The sequence below is a fragment of the Microtus ochrogaster genome, unplaced genomic scaffold, assembly GCF_000317375.1.
Source record: "Microtus ochrogaster isolate Prairie Vole_2 unplaced genomic scaffold, MicOch1.0 UNK118, whole genome shotgun sequence".
In the NCBI taxonomy this organism is placed as follows: domain Eukaryota; kingdom Metazoa; phylum Chordata; class Mammalia; order Rodentia; family Cricetidae; genus Microtus; species Microtus ochrogaster.
In genome coordinates, this window is record NW_004949216.1 from 311,579 (window position 1) to 333,834 (window position 22,256).

Sequence of the window (22,256 nt, forward strand, 5' to 3'; positions counted from 1 at the left end):
CAGGCACTGAAGATATGATCGAGGAATAAATTCGTTAGTCAAAGAAACTGCTAAATCCAAAAAATTTCTAACACAAAACATCCAGGAGATCTGAGACACCATGAAAAGACCAAATATAAGAATAACAGAGATAGAAGGAGAAGAATCCCAACTCAAAGGCACAGAAAATGTATTCACAAAATCATAGAAGAAAGCCTTCTCAACCTAAAGAAGGACATGCCCGTAAAGCTACAAGAAGCTTACAGAACACACGAAAGAAGTGGTAAGAGGAAAGTTCATAGCACTAAGTGCCTGAATAAAGAATTTAGAGAAATCTCACACTAGTGACTTAACAGCACCCCTGAAAGCTCTAGAACAAAAGGGAGAAAAAGCACCCCAGAGGAGAGGACAGCAGGAAATAATCAAACTCAGGACTGAAATTGATAAAATAGAAACAAGGAGAACAACACAAAGAATCAATGGAACAGAGTTGGTTCTTTGAGAAAGTCAACAGATAGACAAAACCCTTACCCAAACTAACTAAAAGACAGAGAGATCTCAGGCACTGAAGATATGATCAAGGAATAAATTCATTAGTCAAAAAAACTGCTAAATCCAAAAAAATTCTAACACAAAACATCCAGGAAATGTCCAGAGGGAGAATACCCAAATAAACAAAATCAGAAACAAAAAGGGGTACATGACAGACATTTATTGTATCTTTGGGATGAAACCTACTTGATCATGGTGGGTGATCTTATTGGTGTGTTCTTGGATTTGGTTTGCTAGTATTTTATTGAGTATTTTAGCATCAATGTCCATGAGGGAAATTGGTTTACAATTCTCTTTGTTGAGTCTTTGTATGGTTTGAGTATCAGGGTGACTCATAAAAATAATTTAGCAATGCTTCTTCTGTTTCTATTGTGAGGAAACATTTGAGGAATAAAGGTATTAGCTCTTCATCAAAATTCTGGTAGAATTCTGCCCTGAAACCATCTGGCCCTGGGCTTTTCTTTTTGGTTGGGAGCCCTTTAATGACTGGTTCTATTTCCTTAGGGTTTATAAGTCTATTCATGTTTACCTGATCTTGATTTAATTTTGGTATGTGGTACCTATTAAGAAAGTTGTCCATTTCTTTTAGATTTTTCCAATTTTGTAAAGTAAAGATTTTTGAAGTATGACCTAGTGATTCTGCTTTGTTGACACCCACGGGAGGCCTGCCCCTTCCTGAACAGAAACAGAAGAAATAGGGCATTAAAGGTCCAAGCCAAAAATCCATCAGGATGGTTACTACTGAAAAACAAAGCCAAAATGTGTTTTGTGAAAGATGAGAAACTTTACAGTAACTGTGAAAAGAGTACAATGTATCAGATCCTAAAAAATTAAAACTAGAGCTGGGCCTGGTGACACACACCTTTAATCCCAGAACTCAGGAGGTTGAGGCGGGCAGATCTCTAAGTTTAAACCCAGGACTCAGGAGGTCGAGGCAGGCAGATCTCTGAGTTTGAGGCTAGCCTAGACTACAATATGAATTCCGGGACAACCAGAGCTATACAGAGAAACCTTGTCTTGAAAACAAATTAACTAGAATTCCACTACTGTGTATAAATCTAAACATAATTGAAAGTGTGACCTTCTACTTTTTGAGGCAGGGTGTTGCTGTGCCCCCAGGCTGGCCTCAACCTCCAGAGTGCTGTGATTATGAATGTGCACCTGAGATCAGGGTTTTGAAGACGTATTTGTACTTCTGTATTTAGAGTGTCACCAATCACCAAAATCCTAAAGATAGAAACACTCCAAGGGGATCAATGGCTGAGAGAATAGGCAAATGGGGTATTGTGACAGTCAACACCATCAACTTGACAAGATCTAGAACCGTCTGGGACAAGCTTCTGAGCATGCCTGTGGGGTCATCTAGATTAGGTTAATTAATTTGGGGAGACCCACTCTGAATGCGGGTGACAATTCCATGGGCTGGGGTGCCAGACTTTGTAAAAAGGAGAAAGCCAGCTGAGCACCTCCATCCACGACTTTCTGCCCCTTGACTATGGGTCCATGACCAACTCAACTCTTGTCATCAAGACTTGCCCATCACAGTGGAGTGCACCCTACACCTGTAAGCCAAACAAACCCTTTCTCCATGAAATTGCTTCTGCCAGTGTGTTTTTCACTCCAACGGGACCAGACTACACAGTGAGATCCTGTCCTTGAGCTGACAAGAGGGCAGTGGGAGAAGGCACTTGATCCAAGTTCAATCCTTAGAACCCACAGGAAAGTGAATGGCTTTTAAAGCTAGCTCCACAAAGTTGTCTTCTGATGCCCACAGTCATGGCACATGTATATACACACCTACCACAACAATTGTATTTAGTAGTTGGAAGCATATTCCTCAGTTGCTACTACCTCTGGCTCCGCTTCTACAAGCTTAGTTGTTGCCAGTGGGGCTGGGGAGTTAATTCAGTAAAGTCACACACATTGTAACTTTCAAATTCCCTTGAACTGTAGTGATATATTATTTGTGTTTTGATACATGAAGCTTGCCTGAAGATCAGAGGGCAAAGCAGCTATACTAGTCAGCCATACAGGCCAGGGAGTGGTGGCACACACCTTTAATCCCAGGACTCAGGAGACAGAGGCAGATGGATCTCTGTGAGTTCAAGGCTACCCTGGGCTGCACGAGATTGAATCTGTCTGAAAGAGAAACAGAGCTCACACAAAGGTGATCCCAGCACTTGGTATCACACACCTGTAATCCCAGCACCAGGAAGGTGGAGACAGGAGCAATATGGCTGGGCAGAGAGAGAAACATAAAGGGGAAGAGATAGGAACTCAGTGGAGTGTGTAATTTGAGTATTTGTGGAGACAGAATCTTGCCCTTTTGGTCTGAAGATTTGGCAGAGGTAAAAGGTCCCTCTCGTGGCTGGCTGCTTTGCTTTTTGCTTTTCTGATCTTCAGGTTGAACCCCAATAGCTGTCTCTGGGTTTTTATTATTTGTACTATATTGAATACACCTGGGGGAAGCACTGGGCAGAACGAGACAGATTGGCCACTTGCATCAGCCCCTTCTCTGTTGCTTTGATTAAAAAACAAACAAACAACAAGACTCAAACAACAACAGAAACACGACTAAGGCAACTAATAGAAGAAAGAGTTTACTCGGGCCTTCAGTTCCAGAGAGGTCATCACGGCAGGAAGCCATGGTAGCAGGCAGCAGACATGATGGCAGGAAGGCTGAGAGCTCATCACACTGCAAACAGGAAGCTCAGAGAGCAAACCTGAAATGGCCGGAGCCTTTGAAACCTCAAAGCCCACCCTAGTGACACACTTCCTCCAGCAAGGCCACCCAACTGGGGACCATACATTCAAATGTCCAAGAATAAAGGGATGTACTGAAGACTTTTTTGGTTTTTGCCAAGTTTTCCCAACATTTGTCCTAAAGTGGGTATTTCCTTGTTCCCTTCAAGGTGGAGCAATGCATACGTAGGGAGGGATAAATGTGTGTGGACATGTTGTGCACACACGTACATGTGTGTATGGAGACACGAGGGTGATGATGGGTGTCTTCCTCACCCTCCCCCCCCTCTCTCTCCTGGCTGGCCATAGTCCCAGGATATGCATATCTCTGTCTTCCCAGAGCTGAGGCAGACATAGACATGCACCATATATGGGTGCGAGAGATCAAGCTCAGAGTCTCACGTCTGTACTGTGAGCACTCCCTATCACTGGGCCATTACCTCCGCCCCAGGAGTATTCCTAGGCATTGAACAACTGACTTTATTTTCTACCATAACGCAATCACACTGTGAGGCATAAATAGAAACGGCTTTTTATTTCACTTTGATGACTTGGAAGACAACATACCAGCATCGTTTAAATCAAAACTGGTTTATTTTTATGAAAATAAAGAGATGTTTCAACAACAACAATGAAAGTTCTCCCTGGCACTTGCTTTGGCTGGGACCTTTGAAATTAAGGCCAAGGTGCTGATAAGCAAAGTCATCCTTGAAACCTCCCCCTCAGCACACAGTGTAGGGCCCCGTGGCTGGATTTGCTTCACTTGGTTGGGGAAGGTTCTGTGCTGTGTGTCTTGGGATCCTTTGGCTCCTTGTGCAGAGACACATGAGGTAGCTTTCTTTGTGTTTCGCAAACAATCCTGTTTGTGCTCTGACCAAGCAGGTGACTGTCCCCGCTGTGGGATCTCCGGGTTGTCCACGCCTGCTGGGGCTGACCTCTCCTGCCTAGGCCTGCAACTCTGTCTTCCAGCCTAGCTCTTCAGATCCAGAGGGACGCTTTCTTCATCCGTGGGTTGTTTAGGTTTTAATTGGCTGTTCAGTGTTAAAAAGGAGTATCTTAAACCACCTGCCATGCTGAAGAGAGGGGAGAAGGTGAAAATCCCACAGAGGCTGTCAATGTTTTTATAATTGCAATCAGCTTAATTTGCACACAACTATTAGGATCTCTGGGTTTTTCCCTCACAGGGCTATAGATTGAGAATTTATTCTCTACAAACATTTGGGACAGGAGAAAAAAGTAAGTGCTCAATTTTTATTAAATAAAGTATATATGCAATGATTCTGCGTGTGATACCCATGTCCAGAACCCAAAACTGTGTTAAAAAGCATCACAGTCCCGCCGGCATCCTCAGGATACAGCACTTCAAAAGCCACCAGATAATGAGACCCACACGGCAGGAGGAAACCTCAGTCCTGAGGTTCTTTGTGACAAGTGTCCCCCAGAGACCACATGAAAATGATGCCTACAAACACAAAGAGCCTGGAGCAGGGGTGTGGCTTGGTGGCAGAGCACTTGACTGGCGCGCACGTGGCCCTGGTTCCATCCCCAGCGTGACAAACAGAACCTTTCTCTTTGCTTTTTCACCTATTTATATACCTGGTAATCATGTTAAGTCCATCACTTTACTGTGAGTTCACTTACCAAATATTTAACCCTATAAAGTTTAGGAGAGAGAAAATGTAGTCTCCACCAACCAACATCCCAATGTAGGCAACCGATACATTCTGCAAAGAAAGGGGGCTCATCACTGAATGGAACTTCAGCGGAAATGCAGACGTGCAAAGCCCTGAAGCCAGACTGGTGGGTTACTTTGCACAGAGGCTTGCGTGGAAGTCCTAATGACATACAGCTTTAAGAATAGATGAAGTCAACTAAAATGTAGTAACCGAAAACTGCACTGTTCATCCCTTCTGCACTCCAGGCAAAAGCTGGGAGAGTGGCGTTGCAGTCTGCATGCCAGCTCCCATCTTTATTCCATCACTGCACCGGATATCTTATCCCCATCACCCCCAACCTGAACAGGGCAGTCAGCTAAATGCTAAGCAGAACTCAGTGAAAGCTACTTGAGGAAGCCACTGGATGGAGTAGGAAAGATTTGCCCACTCACTCTCGGAGCCTGTGTGAACAGGAAAGAGTGGACTGGAATTCAGACCACGTTCTATTCAAGGGCGTGTGTTTTCAAACGCACACAAGCATACACAGACACGTTTGCACCAATCTACCAGTCCAAGTTCATTGCTTTATCACAGAGCAAAGGCGTCACTGAAAACTTCCTCTGAGAAGACAAGAGGGCAGGTTCTCCCAGCCAACCAAATTCCAGACAACAAAGTGATCGCGGGTATTTGGATTATTTTTCTTTCCAGTTGTTACTTGTTTTTCCCCCGAAGTATGCCCTCACCTGATTCCAATTTTAAAGCAATAGTCTCTTACCTTTTTGAGTTAGCAACCCCACTCACATGCCAGATCAGCAGAGGGGTCACATAGACCCCCCTGAGGGAGTCACAAGCCTCCACACTCGCTACGTCTCTGTCCACAGCACAAATGGCTTTCCACACACAGCTTCCATCTGTTCCCCACCCAAGTGTCCAGTGCAAGGCTCCATCACTTACCTTGATAGCTCCAACCACTGCTGTGGTCAGAGCTGAGTTGTAATAGCTGCAAAGAACTGTGGCGTACATCAGCAGAAACCTGAGGGCAGGAGAAAAACATCATGAGCGCCGGCCTTTTCCGGCTGTCGTGACGGTTCTAGAACCTGCATTTAGATATCCATCATTAGGGTTTTTTTTTTTCCCACAATAGGCTCAGGTGTGCATAAGCCAAACCTGATTAGGTGTCCTACATTTCTCATTCCGTGTGTCCACAAGAGAGGGGAAGAAAAGGGTTTCTTATCAACATGTATCAATTCCACGTTTCATTATGAGATCTTCATACGGTATACAGCGTATTTTGATCATATTCCACTCCCACTACCCCCTTCTCAGTTATTTCTATTGTCAAGAGGCTTTTGTTTTTGTTAAGGGACGTCTTTTGTCTTTGTTTTTGCTGATCCACTGAATTTTTATGTTTTTTTATTTTATATTTATTTATTTATTTATTTATTTATTTATTTATTTATTTATTTATTTTGAGACAGAGCAGGTCTCGCTATGTAGCCCCAGCTGGCGTGGAACTTACTGGGTAGACAAGGCTGGCCTTAAATTCAGAGAGATCCTGCCTCTGTTTTCCAAGTACTTGGATTAAGGGCATGCAACACCATGCCTGTAAAAATGTCATTTTGATAGAAGTGTTATTAGTTTTGTCAGGCCACTCTAAAAAACACCTTGGCCCGCCTGCTGACTCAGTAGATGGAGACCCAAGATGCCATTACCCATCTGTCAGGAGTCTGGGCAGCCAGGACATTCACTCAACACTGAGCTAGAGGTGGGGATCTCTGGCTAACAAACTGGAGTTGCTGAAAATGAACCCTAGTCCTTCCTAACGGAGATAGAGAGGCTGCACTTCTCAATATGCCCACTAGATGTCCTCAGAGAAGGAGAATTCTGTTTCTTTTTTGTTTTTCAAGACAGGGTTTCTCTGTGTCGCTCTAACTGTCCTGGAACTCGCTCGCTAGGTAGACCAGGCTGGCCCAGGCCTTGAACTCACAGAGGTCCCACTTGCCTGTGCCTCCCGAGTTAGGATTGAAGGTGTGTGCTGCCACCACCCAGCTTTGGTTTTTCATTTGTTTGTTTGCTTGCTTTAGAAATTATTTTTAGGGCTGGAGAGATGGCTCAGTGGTTAAGAGCATTGCCTGCTCTTCCAAAGGTCCTGAGTTCAATTCCCAGCAACCACATGTGTTAGGAGCCAATTTCCTCCTAAAATCATTGCAGGAACCATCACTTCTGGGGAGTCTACAGAGAACCCCACACTCATAATTGTGTTAGGAATCATTCTATTGACAGAGCTTACCCCACACCCAAATTGGCTGATGGAGAGCTATCTGGAGAGCTATCGGTTTGCAGAACCCACCCCACATTCCAAACTATCTAGTTCCCTAGGTGTGGCAACTTGTGACTCCTTGGCCTACAGTGACCTGACCGAAGATAACCTCCTGCCTACGTGACCAACACGGACCACGTGACCAACGTGAACTACGTGACAAGAGCTCAGGCCCCTGTACCCACCCCCCAACTCCATACCCTATATAAGTTGTACCCCATCTCTAATAAACTGAGGCTTCGACAGGAATTCCAGCTTGGCCTCCTTCCTCTTTTCTAGCCCATATCTTCCAGATAGCGCCTCTCCAGGACCCTGGAATAACTGAACGGCCAGACGGGTTACTGACCCTAGACGAGGTAACCCGTCAAGGCAATTACACACATGGTGGCTCACAACCATCTGTAAAGAGGTCTCGCGCCCTCTTCTGGCCTTCAGACATACACACAGACAGAATATTGTATACATAATAAATAAATAAATAAATAAATAAATACAAAAAAAAGAAATTATTTTTAAATGGGACTCAGCTTGTAAAGGGTTTGCTAGGGGAGGATGAGGACTTGTGTTGAGATCTTGAGCACAAAAAGCCAGGTGGAACGGTTCACGCATGTAATCCCAGGACCAGGAGACGGAAAGAGGGTCTTTGGGCTTGCTGGTCACCCAGTATAGCCAAATCAGGGAACTCTAGGTTCAGTGGGAGACCCTTTGTCAACAAGCAAGGTGGAGAGAGATGGAGGAGATACCTGATGTCAACCACTGGCTTCAGACTCACGTACACAAGTGTGCATGTCTACACACACACACATACACACACACATACACACACACATACACACACACACACACACACACTATAAATTATTTTTAAAGAAACACTTCTAGGGCATTGGGAAAGACCAAGCCCTTGATCTAAAAGAGCCTTCATTAACTCCTACATGGTGATTTACTTAGAGTTATTATTGCTGTGATAAAACACCATGACCAAAGATACTTGGGAAGCAAGGGTTTATTCAGCTCACCCTTCCACAGCTCTGTTCATCACTGAAAGAAGTCAGGACAGGAACACAAACAGGACAGGAACTCGGAGGCAGGAGCTGATGCAGACGCCATGGAGGAGTGTTGCTTACTGGCTTGCTCAACCTGCTTTCTTATCGAACCCAGGACCACCAGCCCAGGGATGGCACCACCCACAATGATGGGTCCTCCCCCATCAATCACTAGTTAAGAAAATGCCCTACTGCCAGATCTCACGGAAGGTCTCAATTGAGGTCCCTCCACTCAGATAACTGGAGCTTGTGTCGGGTCAGATAAAACTATCCAGCACACATAGCAAATCACATCACTTGCTTCCTGCTTGTATTTCTTCATCAACTTATTTCTGAGTTCCATACAACACAAACCGGCACATACATGAGTGTAGTGCACATGTTTAGACCAGAAAAGCCAATTTACATACCTGCAGGTGGATGTAATGGATCAATCCTGTCAATATGACTAAACTTAGGGTCAGCACAGAACGGTGCTACCAGACATTTCTGCGAGGGAATTTCCAGAAAGGTTTAGCTTTAACGGAAAGGAAGACCCACCCTGGATGTGAGCAGCACAATCCCTTAGGCTTCAGTCGCAGACTGCATATAAAGGAGCAGGGCCGTCACCAGTATTCATCTCTCTCTGCTTTACTACAGATGCCGTGTGACAGCCGCCTTGCTCTCCTGCCACCAACAGCGAGTCACAGCAGGGAGAAGAGTGTCTCCTCATCTTTGATTCCATGCTCAATACCCACAGTCACAAGTAGGTCATAGAAACGAGAATCTCTTCTCCTCCTCCTCCTTTCCTGAGAGGAGGCTTATACTTCCATCTTTCTCCTCCTTCTGTCTTGGAGCTGACCCTAAAGAAACTCTCTGACTTATCTGGGATCATAAGAACCCCATTTCTGAAGGGGGGTCCCACATCTAGAAGAAAGGAAGCTCCAGACAGAGTGTGGGGAACATCTGAACAGAAAGGCCTTCCAGGCATGGCTTGTCTGTCAACTGCATTTCCACACCACGGTGCACATTGCAATCCTGCCTGTGCTGTGGCAACCGAGAAGCAAGGATGAACCCTGCATTCACCAGGTGTACCCCACCTCCATGATTGACCCTCCCAAGTCTCTCTGCATTTTTGCCTCTATCTGCTCATCTGTATCCCTTAAACTATCCTTTATAACAAGCTTCAGGGTATCTGGTGTTTTCTTTATGAGTTTTGAGAGCTGTTCTAGCAAATGGCTTGGACCCAAAGAAGGTGTTAAGAGAACCCCAGTTTTAGCCAATGCTCTGGAAGTCCTGGACTTATGGGCTGGGAGACAACTCAGTTGGTACAGTGCTCAAGGACCTGGGTCCTATCTCTAAAACTTGTGTGGGGGTGTGGGGGGAAGCTGGGCTTGGTAGTGTACTTATAACCTCAGCAAAGGGAAATGGGTGGATCCCTAGGGCTTGATGGCCAGCCAGTCTAGCTGAGTCAGTGACTTCCAGGCCAGTAAGAGACCCTGTCTCTAGGGAACAAGGTGGAGAACTTTGAAGAACGTACATTCTGGAACGGTTCTGACCTTTTTGGGCCACACACACGGTTGTGGGGTGGCACACACAATGTGGAGAGGGGAAGACAGGAAGAGAAAGGTGGGGAGGAGAGGGGGAGGAAAAAGAGAGGGGGAGAGAGAGAGAGAGAGAGAGAGAGAGAGAGAGAGAGAGAGAGAGAGCTGGACTCCAGCTGGTCCTGAGTGGGCCAGGATCTGGCACTACCTCTAGGTAGATCTGTCAGAACTGAACTGAACCGGAGGACACCAGCTGGGTATCCTCTGCAGAACAACTTACACGCTTGTGAGGAGAAATCCCTAGGGCTTCCTAGGTTGCAGAAGCGACCTGTGTGGTGAGTGTATGGTAGGGAAAGCTAGGTTTGAACTTGGTTTTTCTACTGGGAACCTAAGTGCGTTATTCTCTGCAGTTCAAAGAATTTCAAATAATCCTGGCTCTCCTGCTCTGGGAAGACTCTAAAATGTGCTAAAGAGGCCAAGGGAACAGGCTGACTATGGTGTGCCTTTCTGAAGCTTTGATGTTCTGTTAAGGTCTGCCTGGGTCACGGGAGAAGGGAGGAGGGGAGAGGGAGGAAAGGAGGGGAGCGGAGGAAAATATATAGCTCAACAGAAACAATAATAGATAGGTAGACAGACAGAAAGGAAGGAAGGAAGGAAGGAAGGAAGGAAGGAAGGAAGGAAGGAAGGAAGGAAAGAAGGAAGGAAGATGAATAAAAAAAGATCTGCCTCATCAGCCTCATGGTGGTGCCACACGCCTTTAATCCCAGCACTCAGGAAGCAGAGGCAGGTGGATATATCTGTGAGTTTGAGGCCAGCTTGGTCTACAGAGCTAGTTCCAGGACAGCCAGGTTTACACAGAGAAACCCTGTCTCAAAAAACAAAAACAAAACAAAACAAAAGAAAAAAATCTGCCTTATCAAGAGACCATGCAGATACCTGCGTCCTGTGTACAAGCTATCCTCAGAACCCATCCTTCTGAGCTGCCTTTTTAGAAATACAGGCTGAAAATTCAAAAAGCAGAAGTGTGTGAGAGAGAGGCAGGGGGTGGAGCCGAACAACTCTGGGCACTCTGAGTAGGGAGGTCTGATGCCTTTGTCTTTCTATTATAGAGCATATTGTTCCTCGGGGAGATCAAAGGTCCTGCGACAGTTTGGAAATAGATTAGGATAATCCATTTGAACGACAGGAAACCGGTACCCACGGCTAAAGGAATGAACTGGAGCCTGTAATCTCTTGGCAGAGTGGCCTTTTTCAAGTTGAGGCTGCCAGCCTGTGGCTCAGCCTGCTTTTCACCTTGCATGCACTGATCATTTGAGCTCCCATGGTCCATCTCACCTTCTTGAAGCACTCAGCCCCCACAGCCTATGAGAAAACCCTTAACCACACACTGAAGTTTCCAGAGGATTAGTGCAACCTCACCATAACTCAAAGGGAAATTAAACACCTTCCCTTTCAACATTCTACTGGCTTTGTAACAAGCTTATTCAAAATGTCGTAAAGTCCAGTGGGACGGCTCAGCAGGTAGAGGCCTCCAAGCCTGACAGCCTATGTTCAATCCCTGGGATGGATATGGTGAAAGAAGAGAAGAAACTCCACGTTCATACGAAGGCAGCATATGGGTATGTGCACACACTTACACACACTCACACAGACACACACACATGCACAGACATACATACACACACTTACACACACTCACACAGACACACACACATACACAGACATACACACACACACTTACACACACTCACACAGACACACACACATGCACAGACATACACACACACGCACACACATAAATGTTAAATGTAAAGTAAAATTTTAATGTAATATTTTTTAATTATAAGTTCAATAAAGATCTGGTGGTTGAGAAAAAGAAGTTTGGAAAACAGACTTGAAAGTGGTGAAATCAACTAAGACGCTGGAGCTGGCTCTCTGGGTCCTGCCCTGGGATGCATCTGACACTGAACCTGAGATGCCTATTGAGTGGACAGCCCTAGTCAGTGGCCAGTGGTCTCAACAGTCACTTTTGTGGTTGTGGAGAAGCAAAACAGCTGATTGTGACAACTTTTAACTAAGCATCCTCAAGGAAGCAGAAATTCGAAAATCTAGTATGTCAAAGCTGGAGCTTTCTTCTCGCAGTTTTGGAATCAAACTTAACAAAAGAGGGCAAAGTATATGAAAGAGTAGAAAAACCATGACAATCTGGGGAAAGCAGACAACCAAACTCAGCGATTTCAACAGGAGAGCATGGTGGTGTGATCCTGTGGTCCCAACATTCAGGAGGCAAAGTCAGGACAGCCAGAACACAAGCCTGGGATAACATAAGACCCACTCTCAAAAAAGGCCAAAACAAAACCAAGAAAGGGATATTAGCAACCACAAGAATGTTTCTTTTCTTTTTTGTTTTCTTCTCCTTCTAGCTCAGTCTGGCCATAAACTCTGGGAATCTCCGGCCACCGCCTCTCAGGTGATGGAACTATAGGCACACCCACAGGGCACAGTTTAGCATTTCATACTGAGTCCTTTCTGTGTGTTTAGTAAGTCCCAAGTCTGCTTTATAATTAAATCTTGCAGTATGAAAATCCTAGCCTCGTGAAAAGACAAGGCTAAGCAGCTTATCCAGAGCTAGTAAATGGCAAATCCAGGACTGAACCTCCACAGTGGATATATGGACACTTACATACACATCACACACAAACAGTAGTAATCAATAATAATAATAATAATAATAAATTAAGAACTCCATCAACAGGATAATTACTAAATCCAACAAAGTTAAAGAAAGAGTTAACGGAAGCTGGAGAGATGGCTCACTGGTTAAGAGCACTGGCTGCTCTTGCAGAGGACCTGGGTTCAGGTGTTACTACCACAACACCTGTACCTCCAGTCCCAGGGGACCTAGCACTCTGTCTGACCTCCACTAATAGCTGTGACACTGAAATGTTTGGACCAACAAGAATATAAAGTCTGTACTTCCAGCCCAGACACATTTTTAAAACATCTTCTACTCATGTGTGTGCAATGGGGTTGGGTGCACCGTCCAGAGAGGGTCAAGAGAAACACAGGAAACAGGGTTCTGGCAGAGCAGGCAGACAGACAGAGGACATATTTAGATCTGACTTGTCAAGAGATACTATTAACCAATTCCTCTGCTCATGTGCAGCTTCTTACCCCAAAAGACAGGAGAGAAGAAACTGAATGATAAATAAGACGTTCTTCCAGTGGCTGAATTCAGTAGCCTGGAATGAAAGATCCGTGGTGAGATTAGTGACAGCTTGGTTCAAACCCAGTTGGCACGGTTTTACCTTCGATGCAGTTGATGTATTATTAATAATTACCCACTTCTCCTAGGAAAGAGACATGCAGTGAATATCGATAACGATTTAAACAAGGGTTTATTATACTACTTTCCAAATTTTTGTATATGTTGAAAGTTTCCATTTTAAAAAGATTTTATTTTTACTTACAAATAAAAAAAAAAATAGGTTCTCTGATTTCCTATGTGTACCAGGGCATGAGTGCACACTCACACATACACACACACACACACACACACACACATAAATAATAATAATAATAAATGTAATAAATTAAAAACTAGGATCTAGAAGTATTTATGTGAACAGTAAATAAAAATTATTTACTCCTGATATCACAAACCCAGAAGTGATTATTTAGTAATATTCCTTAATATATAGATTCTCTACCAACCTACACTTTAATATATGTTAGTTTTATTTTATTTCTTTAAGACTGAATCTATACTGGTGACATTTAAAAAAACAGCATTTACAAAGAATTCTAGATTATGAAATTTTTTGTTTTGCACTTTTGGGGGTTTTTAAACCAGAAAAAAAAAAGTCCATTTTTAAATCCCTCTTCATCAGTTGCAACACATTATGTGTATTTTGGCCCTACTGTACAGAAGGCCAAAGGAGTCTCTTCCAAGGACCTGGTTTATTAACACTGGGGCTTTTGTCTCTGACTTTATTTCCCAGAAGCAGAATCAAAGCACAGTTAATAATCTACTAACTATACAAGTCTGAAGTCCAGGACTCACTTCCCAGAACAGTGAGTCACCAAAACTTTGGCCTTTCCATCTCTCTCAGTCTGCTCCCTTCTTCTTCCTCCAATAAAGCGGAGTAAAGATTTCACTCCGTGCTGTCCGTCAGCTTTCAATGTATTTAACTCAAACTTTATACCGATGTGCATGAATTCCCTTCTTTATCATATTTGGTTCAAATTCTAAAACTGATTCAGCCATGGCCCCAAGTGATCGGCTGAACAATCTTAGTACAGTTCAGTGGACATTACAACCGTTACAGAGTAAAAACAGGTCATCTCTTCTTTTAGATGTTCATTACTAATTACAGTCTACATCCTGCATCTCTGATCATCTCTTGTCATACAATACTTAAGGTGTACTCATATTTTAAGTCTCCTATTACATGTGTTTGTGTGTGGTGTGGTGTAGGGCAGACCCACAGCACATGATGGTAGTTAGAGGATAATTCACCAGTGTCAGCTCTCTCTGTCTGTAATGTGGGTCCTGGGGTGACTCAGGGCATCAGGCTTGGCAACAGTGCCTTCACCTGCTAAGCTATCTCACCAACCCAAAAGAGTTGTATTTTAACATTATAGCTTTAGCATTTTATCACTTTAGAGAGAATCTCTCAATTCCCCCTTCCCTCTGTAGCAGTGAAGATCAAACCCACAGCCTTATGCATGCTAGCCAATGACTACCGTTGAGCTATATCCCCAGCTCTAGATATTGTTCTTATGACTTTAAATATATTTTTCTGATTATGATCTTCATCTTAATAAGAATTCTACAAAGGTCTTTGGTCCATCTGCAGTTTCATGGTCTGGCAATTTCTCAGTTCATAGAGTTCTGTCTAAGTCTCCAGAATCTGAAACGGAAGAGGCCAGACGGGGCAAACAATGGGCCACACCAGCACCACACCAGCAGACGATCGTCTCCTAGACCATAAAGACTTAATAAACTACAGATATCTCTTCACCAACAATAGGGTTACCTCTCAATTAGCCTATAGAGTGAAAACACAATAATGTCAAAGATGCCTTGAGTACACTCACCCTAGCAGACGTCATAGCTCAGCCTCCCCTACCTTAACCATGTTCTTCACATGGGCCATTCTCACCTGCTGGAAGTCTCCAGTAGACACGCTAATAATGACGGTGGGGATGATCATGAAACAGGCATTGTAGAAAAGCACTCCGTATTTCCCCAGCTCCTATGAGGATAAGAAAACTGCACTCAACTTTAGAGATACATCATATCCCCTGGGCCAGTTTGTCTATTTATGCAAAGTTAGAATGTGTATCAGGCTGGCTCTGTGCTGGGAGACATTTGGCCAATGTCTGGTAAAATGTAACATTTTACTGTGTTGTAACTTCAGAATAAACATTCTTTCCACACCAACTACATATGTAACGGATGGAAACAGAACACCTCTGATGTTCTACTCATCTCTAACACTCCGCTCTTAAGCCCGTTATTCAAAATAGGAAATCTGAAACGAGATAATGGAAATTTAAAATGCTAACCAACTCCTTCCCAACATCTGCTCCATCCATTAAAGAATGGCAGCCTTCCGTGTTTGCTTCTACTAAAGTGGCCACCCACTTCTCTGCCAAAAACAGGGTGACATATTGTATTTTCAGGAAGGCAAAGAACCCGTCGTTGTAAAACTGTCACCATTCAAGGGAACAAATGGGCATACAGATTTTAAAAATAGCTCACAGAAAAGCACCCATCAGTCAGAGAGAACTCCCTCACAAAGCACAAAGAGCACAGAACAAAGACCCATATGCCTGACCCACCCCAGACCGCTTCCAGTCACAGCTGGGGCTTGGTGAGAGCTGGGGGCAGCACAACAGGCAGCCCCTACAGCTTGCAATCAGAAGAGGTGGCTGCCATTGGAGGACATGACAAATGACCATCCGGCCATCTCACTTCTTGATGAGGAAACAGGTTTGGAGAAATGAAGGTTTAAAGCTGGAATGGCCTAATATCATGGCACCAGGCCCCTCTTCTGAATTTATCATGGTCATTAATGATGCTGTTTTAAAGAATGAATTTGCTTTTCAAATATATGTATTCATGTATTGTGTATGTACATATGTACATGTGTGTATGTGCGTAAATATGTATGTGTGTGTCTAGGTATGTATATACATGTGTGTATGTATGTGTGTATGTGTGTGCATGTATGTGCATATTTACATGCATGTATGTGTGTATATTCTGATTGTATATGTAAACTAGTAACATCTTTTTCTCCTTATCTAATTTTCAACCAAACTTTTACAGTGCCGAGACTAACGAAGTTAATAATAACACACAAGGTAAGTAAGGAGAAATTAGTAGTTTCTAGATCGCAGGGTGCGCATCAAGTTGCATGCCAACTGAACATGTTCATTTTCATTTTTCATGTCATTTCAGGAGCCAGATGGCACAGGCAAAAAGCTGCAGGAGGGAAGTCTGGTACCTTCGGGTCCATTTTCTGTTTGGTATAAACTCCATTTGCTGCTGTGAAGATATCATTCAAGAACACAAAAATGTAGCCTTCCAAGTTGAATGCAAGGTCAGAGCTGGCAGGGAGAACAGGAAGGGGAGGCCGTTATAAGACACTCTCACCATGGCCTCAGAACCTGCCTGCTTGTCCTTCGTCTGGTTAGATCTGTGTGCGGTGCTGGTGCCATCTTTTCTGGGGAAACCACACACACACACACACACACACACACACACACACACACACACACACACTAGTAGTGCGTTGTTGCCGCCTCTGATTCCTCCCAGAGGAGAGAGAATGGAACAACTCATCAGCTGACCTCCGTTGTAATTACACTTCGCTCAGGACCAGGGACTGAACTGTCTTAACTGCAAAATCCTTTATTTGCTAGCTGACAGGTTGGCACAATAACTGGTGAGCCGTGACTGCCCCAAGGGCACACTTCGCCCACCCACCGGAATCCCTGCTTATTCTAAGCAGGGCCATCCCCAGGGATGCCCATGTCGGACAGCTGGGGAATGGCACCTCCATCTGGTGCCCAGACAGTGCTGTGTCTGTCAAAAGGTGAAGCAAGGACCTGTGTGCCTATGCAAGCCTTCCAGGGCTCCTTTCTTCCAGAACCTCAGCAACTCCCATAAAGAAATAGCATCAACATATGAGGGAATATGACCTACGGATGACGCGGACAACTATAACGGATATGTGATGTGATTCACCCACCTGCACTTCCTTCCTGCCCCAGACCCGGGTCATAATTCATGCTCTAGACTGTTCAGAAGTCAAGCCTTTCACATACCCTCTTAGGATGAATACTTGGAGCTTATGAATTTAGTTAACTCGCTAGCTGGTTATTTAGTTAACAATATTTCACTACATTTGCCCTGGAGGGTCTGCGACTCAGACAATACCCCTTTGTGGTAGATAATACCAGAGGTAAGTAACATTGCTTCTCATGGTTGTGAACTGCTAATGGAATGGACAAGTGAAAAAGAACACAAATCGTGTTACTATTTTTCATGCACAGTAATTCACGGAAAAATGAAACTCAAAGCAGTTGGATACTGAGATTTATGTAACATATTAACAAAGGAAATAAGGGTTTCAATGTCCAGAGCCAAACCATGACCTAGCAGGAAACACAGGAGGAAGCAGTGGCGGGAGAAGTTATTTTAGAGTTGAATTATGCAGACTTAATCTCAGTGTCAACTGTCTGTGTCCAGCAGCAGAAGCGGCTGCTCTTGCTGGCCATTTCCACAGATAGACTATACCCAGCTGTCAGGGACAAAGGACAGCAAAACCTCCTTGCATCTCTTGGTTCTCAATTACCTCTAACTTCAGAACAACCCTGATGCCAAAGCAGCATGTTTTGGCTAATCATTTTGGCTATGTCACTTTGGCAGCTTCCTGTTCATAAATGCTTCCTGTAGGAATTGCTGGAGGGAGCTGAGTCTGTGCTGGTTCTGTAGACTACTAGATTTGCAAAAGATTCCACTGGACAATAGAACTATTAAATTCGACTTGTCTATAGGCTTTTCTTTGGGGGCTGGACAGGTAGTTCTATGGGCAAAACATTTGTCAGATAAACACAAGGACCCTAATTCAACCTCAGACTCCACATTTAAAACCCTGTTGGTTATACTCTTATTGCTGAGAAGGGGAGACAAGTGGATCTCTAGGGCTTGCCAGCCAACCTAAATGACTCAGCAAATTCCAAGTCAGTGAGGAAATCTGTCTCAAGAAATGAAGTGGACAACTCCTGAGGAACAATGTTGACCTCTGGGCTGTACACACACAAGTGAACATACACACGCCCATACACGTGTGAATACATCACATATGTACAAAATATTTTAATGAAACAACTAAACTCTAATTTTGAATGAGCAAGAAAAGCCAGGCTTCTAGAGGCAGGAGGAAAAGGCACTTCCTGAGAGAGCTTTAGATTGCAGAGTCCTGTCTCCTCTGGGGGCAAGAATGCCCAATAGTGGCACGCGTACCCCCTGATGTATGGCCCACCCCACTCGTACCCATCCTTACTGGACCAGTAATAAGAACAAAGTGTATGAGGAATGCAAATGCCTACAAAATAACGCATATTCAGGGTCAGCTGAATGTGGCTGTCATTTGGTCCATTCCTAGACATTCTCTTTCAACATTTCCAGCCATGTGGCTTCCCTGGGTGAGTGAGATACAAGAAAGGGAATTGACGTCACTTTTGGGCAAAAGTTTTATGAGCCAGGACAGAAATAACCCCCTTTCCTTCCTAGATCTCCAAGGAAGCCTGAGGTAGGGACCTCGTGGCTGGGTCCCTGGGTTCTGTAAACAGAACCCACTCATAAGCACTGTCTGCAGTAGGTTTACTCTCAGGGAAGTGTATAGCTGATGTTTGGGCCTGCTTATTACAGCAGCTGAACCTAGCTCATCCCAACTACTTCTGAGGGACTATTGGCACAGGGGTTGGCTAGCTTCAGTAGACAGGAAGTTGTGCTGGAAAGGATTGATCAACAGGCACCAAAAACAGGACACATGGAACAATACTTGAGTCTGCTCGGGAACCTGAAACAGGATGGAAGATAACAGTGGTGGTTGGCTGATGGTTACAACATAAAGATACTGGTAATGGCCAACCCCAGACAGATAGCTACGGTCCCCAAAGCAGGATATAAATGACAATGGGCGGTAGCAGGCAAACGAGCTTGGTCAAGTAGAAGTTATTTCGGGAACTTCCTCACCACTTCCTCACCAAGAAGCATGCAGAGTGCTGGTACCCTTTCCTCCAGTAAACTTTTCACCTTTGGGGGTGAGAAACCCCATACATACTCTTGCAACTTTCTGTATTAAAAATTTTTATATGAGTATTTTGCTTGCATGTATGTATGTGTACCATGTGTGTCCCTGGTACCCAAAGAGAGGACATCAGATCCCCTGGAACTGGAGTTATGGATAGTTGTGCGCCACCATGTAGGTGCTGGGAACTGAACCTGGGTCCACTTGACCACCGGGCTATCTTTCTCTACTTTTGCATTTTATACATCTACTTGTAACAGACTGAATTCTGGATAAGTTGGGCTTCCGAGAAAAGCATGCCCCTTCTTGAAAAGGCTCACCCTGGGGTAGACACAAGGGAAGTACAGGGAGAAGCCATCGATCTGCTAGGAGGAGTACAGCCTGATTTCTCACTTGCTCTAATTAAACTGTTAAGTGCTTGATCTGCCACTGCATCCTATGGAGTACTCTTTCTGGAGCACAAAAACGGGCAAAGCTGGTGTGGGGGGCAGAGGAAACTTCACTAGGAGGGCAGAAGTTGGTGTCACAGGTGTCCTGTGGCTCAGGGCCCTGGATGTCGCTCCTCAGGAAGGCATCAATCTGGTGAGTGCCTGAGGAAGGGAAAGTCAGGATTGCTGCTCCAAGCTGCTGCTTGGGCAAAAGTAAGATGATATTAGAAACAATTATCCATGTGTTCAAAATCAGCTGGACTCATTCAGGTTCTACGCTGGCCACTCCTCACCAAAGACTTAAGAATGTACATGCACACAAGTGTGTGCTGACACACATGCACGTATGTACACTGGTGTGTGTGGAGGCCAGAGGCTGATGTCACTCACATGTCTTCCTTGGTCACTTTCCACCTCAGTTTTTGACACAGGGTCCCTTCACTGAACCTTATACTCACGATTTTGAATACATTAGCTGGCCAAGTGAGTCTCAGAGACTGCCTGTCTCTACAGGTCAGTACTGGGATACAGGCGTGTGTTACCACTTCCAGCTTCTTTTTTTTTTTTTAACATGGTGTGGGATTACACACCTAGAAGGACAGACAGAGTCATCTCCTCCTGCTCCGTCTCTACATATTAATCATGAATGATGAATTAGGTCAGGTAGGAAATCTGAGCTAATTAGCATTGACCTGTTCTGAAATATATCAGCATATGTAATGACCACAGTCTATCAGTCATCACAGAACAATAAAACAGCAATAATTGGGTTTATAAACCTGTTGGCTTGTTTTAGGCGTGTGTGTGTGTGTGTGTGTGTGTGTGTGTGTGTGTGTGTGTGCGCGCGTGTGTGTGTATTGGGCACTGTGGAGTGAACATGGGCCCTAGTATACACTAAGTACACATTCTACCACTGAGTAACACCTCAAGCCCAAATCTGTTATTTTAAAGCAAATGCCTAAGAACACTTCAAATAAAACTTTAAGGGCATTCAATGACAGAAGTAAACTCCCCTTTGTCAAGTGTAGCTGCGTTAATACCCAGTGATGCTTACTTATAACAGGACATTGTCACTTACAGAATTTACACTCAAGACCCACACAATTGAGTTACAAAGGGGAAAAAAAATCACCAAAAAAAGTCTCATAATAGTTTAAGTTGTATTGGGCCGTACCCCCATGGGCCACAGTTAGACATGCCTGCACGAGTTCTCAGAAGCATTTCCGGACAATGTGGGACCCACTTTCTGATGAGGGACACATGGGGATGCCACTAACTCAACAGATTTGTCTCTTAGCTGCCCAACCCAGCTGCAGTCAGATGGAAAAGGAAAATCTCTCGGACAGCGCTGCCTACTGTCAAAGACACAGAGAAGCCACCGAGCGGCAGGGAATACCAAGTCTCACCCCGCTGCTATGAAAGCCCCAAGCACAATCGCCAAAACGCTGAAGATGATGTTCAAGGAATACTGTTTCCTGTAGTCAAGAAAGAAGAAAGGGGGTGGGGAGAAAGAATTAAAATATGGATTTTATGTTTAAAAAAAACAGAAAACAAACAAACAAACAAAAACCAACCTGAAAACAAATTTAGTGACTTTGTGGCTCAAACTTAACATCTTCATACAGAGAAGGTGCTAGAAGTGTAAGTCAGGCCAAATTTAGTTATTTCTTAAGCTGTTTCCTTAACCTAGTCATGTGATTTTTTTCTGTTCTCCCTGGAAGGATGCTGGGGTGAAATAAAGAAGAGGGGCTGCTGTGCGTTTACTTTGCAGGAGCATCTACGGCACCTTCAAAGATTAGGTTCATAGTAAGACTCACAACATTGTAACTAAACTTCACTGCCGAACAGTCTTTACTGCAAAATCAAAGTTTGCATGGGTCAGCCTGGGTATACTCATGAGGAAGACCTATATCAACATTTGTAAAGTTTAATTTATTCTGACCTCATGTCATGGAGCATCAGAACCCTATCCCTTGCTCTCCTGCCTGCCCTTCCTGTCTGTGGGCAGTTCTTTGTCTCTTTTCGTTCATATCTGCTTAAGTGTGGTTGCTAATTCTATTATAACTCTCTACTACAAGCATGCTATTAGTCTGCTGCAAAAACAAACATTTAAATAGCCCTCGTTAATATATTAGGGAATTGTGAGTACAGCTGACTCCTTTTAAATGAACAAATAATAGTTCCTTAAGCTGCTGCAAGCAGTAATTCTAATCAGTTACTCAGAAAGAGGACCCCAAGGTGAGAGGGACTGGGGAGACGGCTCAGTGGGTAAAGTTTTGTCAAACAAGCACCAAGCCTGACAATCTGAGTTCAGAGGTCCAGGACTCGTGAAAATCTAGGCAGAATAGCACAAGCCTAGATGGCAGAGACAGACAGATCCGGGAGCTTGCTGGCCAGCCCACCTAGTCAGTAGGTGAACTCCAAGGCCACTGAGAGACCCTGTCTCAAACAATAGCAGAGAACAATAGAGAAAAATACAGGTCAGGGCTGGAGAGATGGCTCAGTGGTTAAGAGCACTGACTGCTCTTCCAAAGGTCCTGAGTTCAGTTCCCAGCAACTACATGGTGGCTCACAACCCTCTGTAATGAGACCTGGTGCCCTCTTCTGGTGTGCAGGCAGATACAATACTGTATACATAGTAAATAAATAAATTCTTAAAAAGAAAAAAAAAGAGCCGGGCGG

General features: G+C 44.3%; 1 protein-coding gene across 2 annotated transcripts in view; it reads right to left on the bottom strand.

The window, feature by feature from the left end:
• Positions 1 to 3,848: 3,848 nt before the first annotated feature.
• Slc35d2 (solute carrier family 35 member D2) overlaps positions 3,849 to 22,256 on the bottom strand; it is a 34,434-nt gene continuing 16,026 nt past the window's right edge. Inside the window, exons 6-12 of one of the 2 annotated variants that reach the window (XM_005371637.3) lie at positions 20,981 to 21,049; positions 16,333 to 16,435; positions 14,983 to 15,075; positions 12,992 to 13,059; positions 5,883 to 5,961; positions 4,915 to 4,997; positions 3,849 to 4,346 (exon numbers count right to left, since the gene is read on the bottom strand). In XM_005371637.3, the coding sequence (XP_005371694.1) occupies positions 4,244 to 4,346; positions 4,915 to 4,997; positions 5,883 to 5,961; positions 12,992 to 13,059; positions 14,983 to 15,075; positions 16,333 to 16,435; positions 20,981 to 21,049 (598 nt within the window). In that variant the 3' untranslated portion in view covers positions 3,849 to 4,243. The remainder of the gene's footprint in view (positions 4,347 to 4,914; positions 4,998 to 5,882; positions 5,962 to 12,991; positions 13,060 to 14,982; positions 15,076 to 16,332; positions 16,436 to 20,980; positions 21,050 to 22,256) is intronic. The other variant, XM_026778258.1, reaches the window with a different exon arrangement.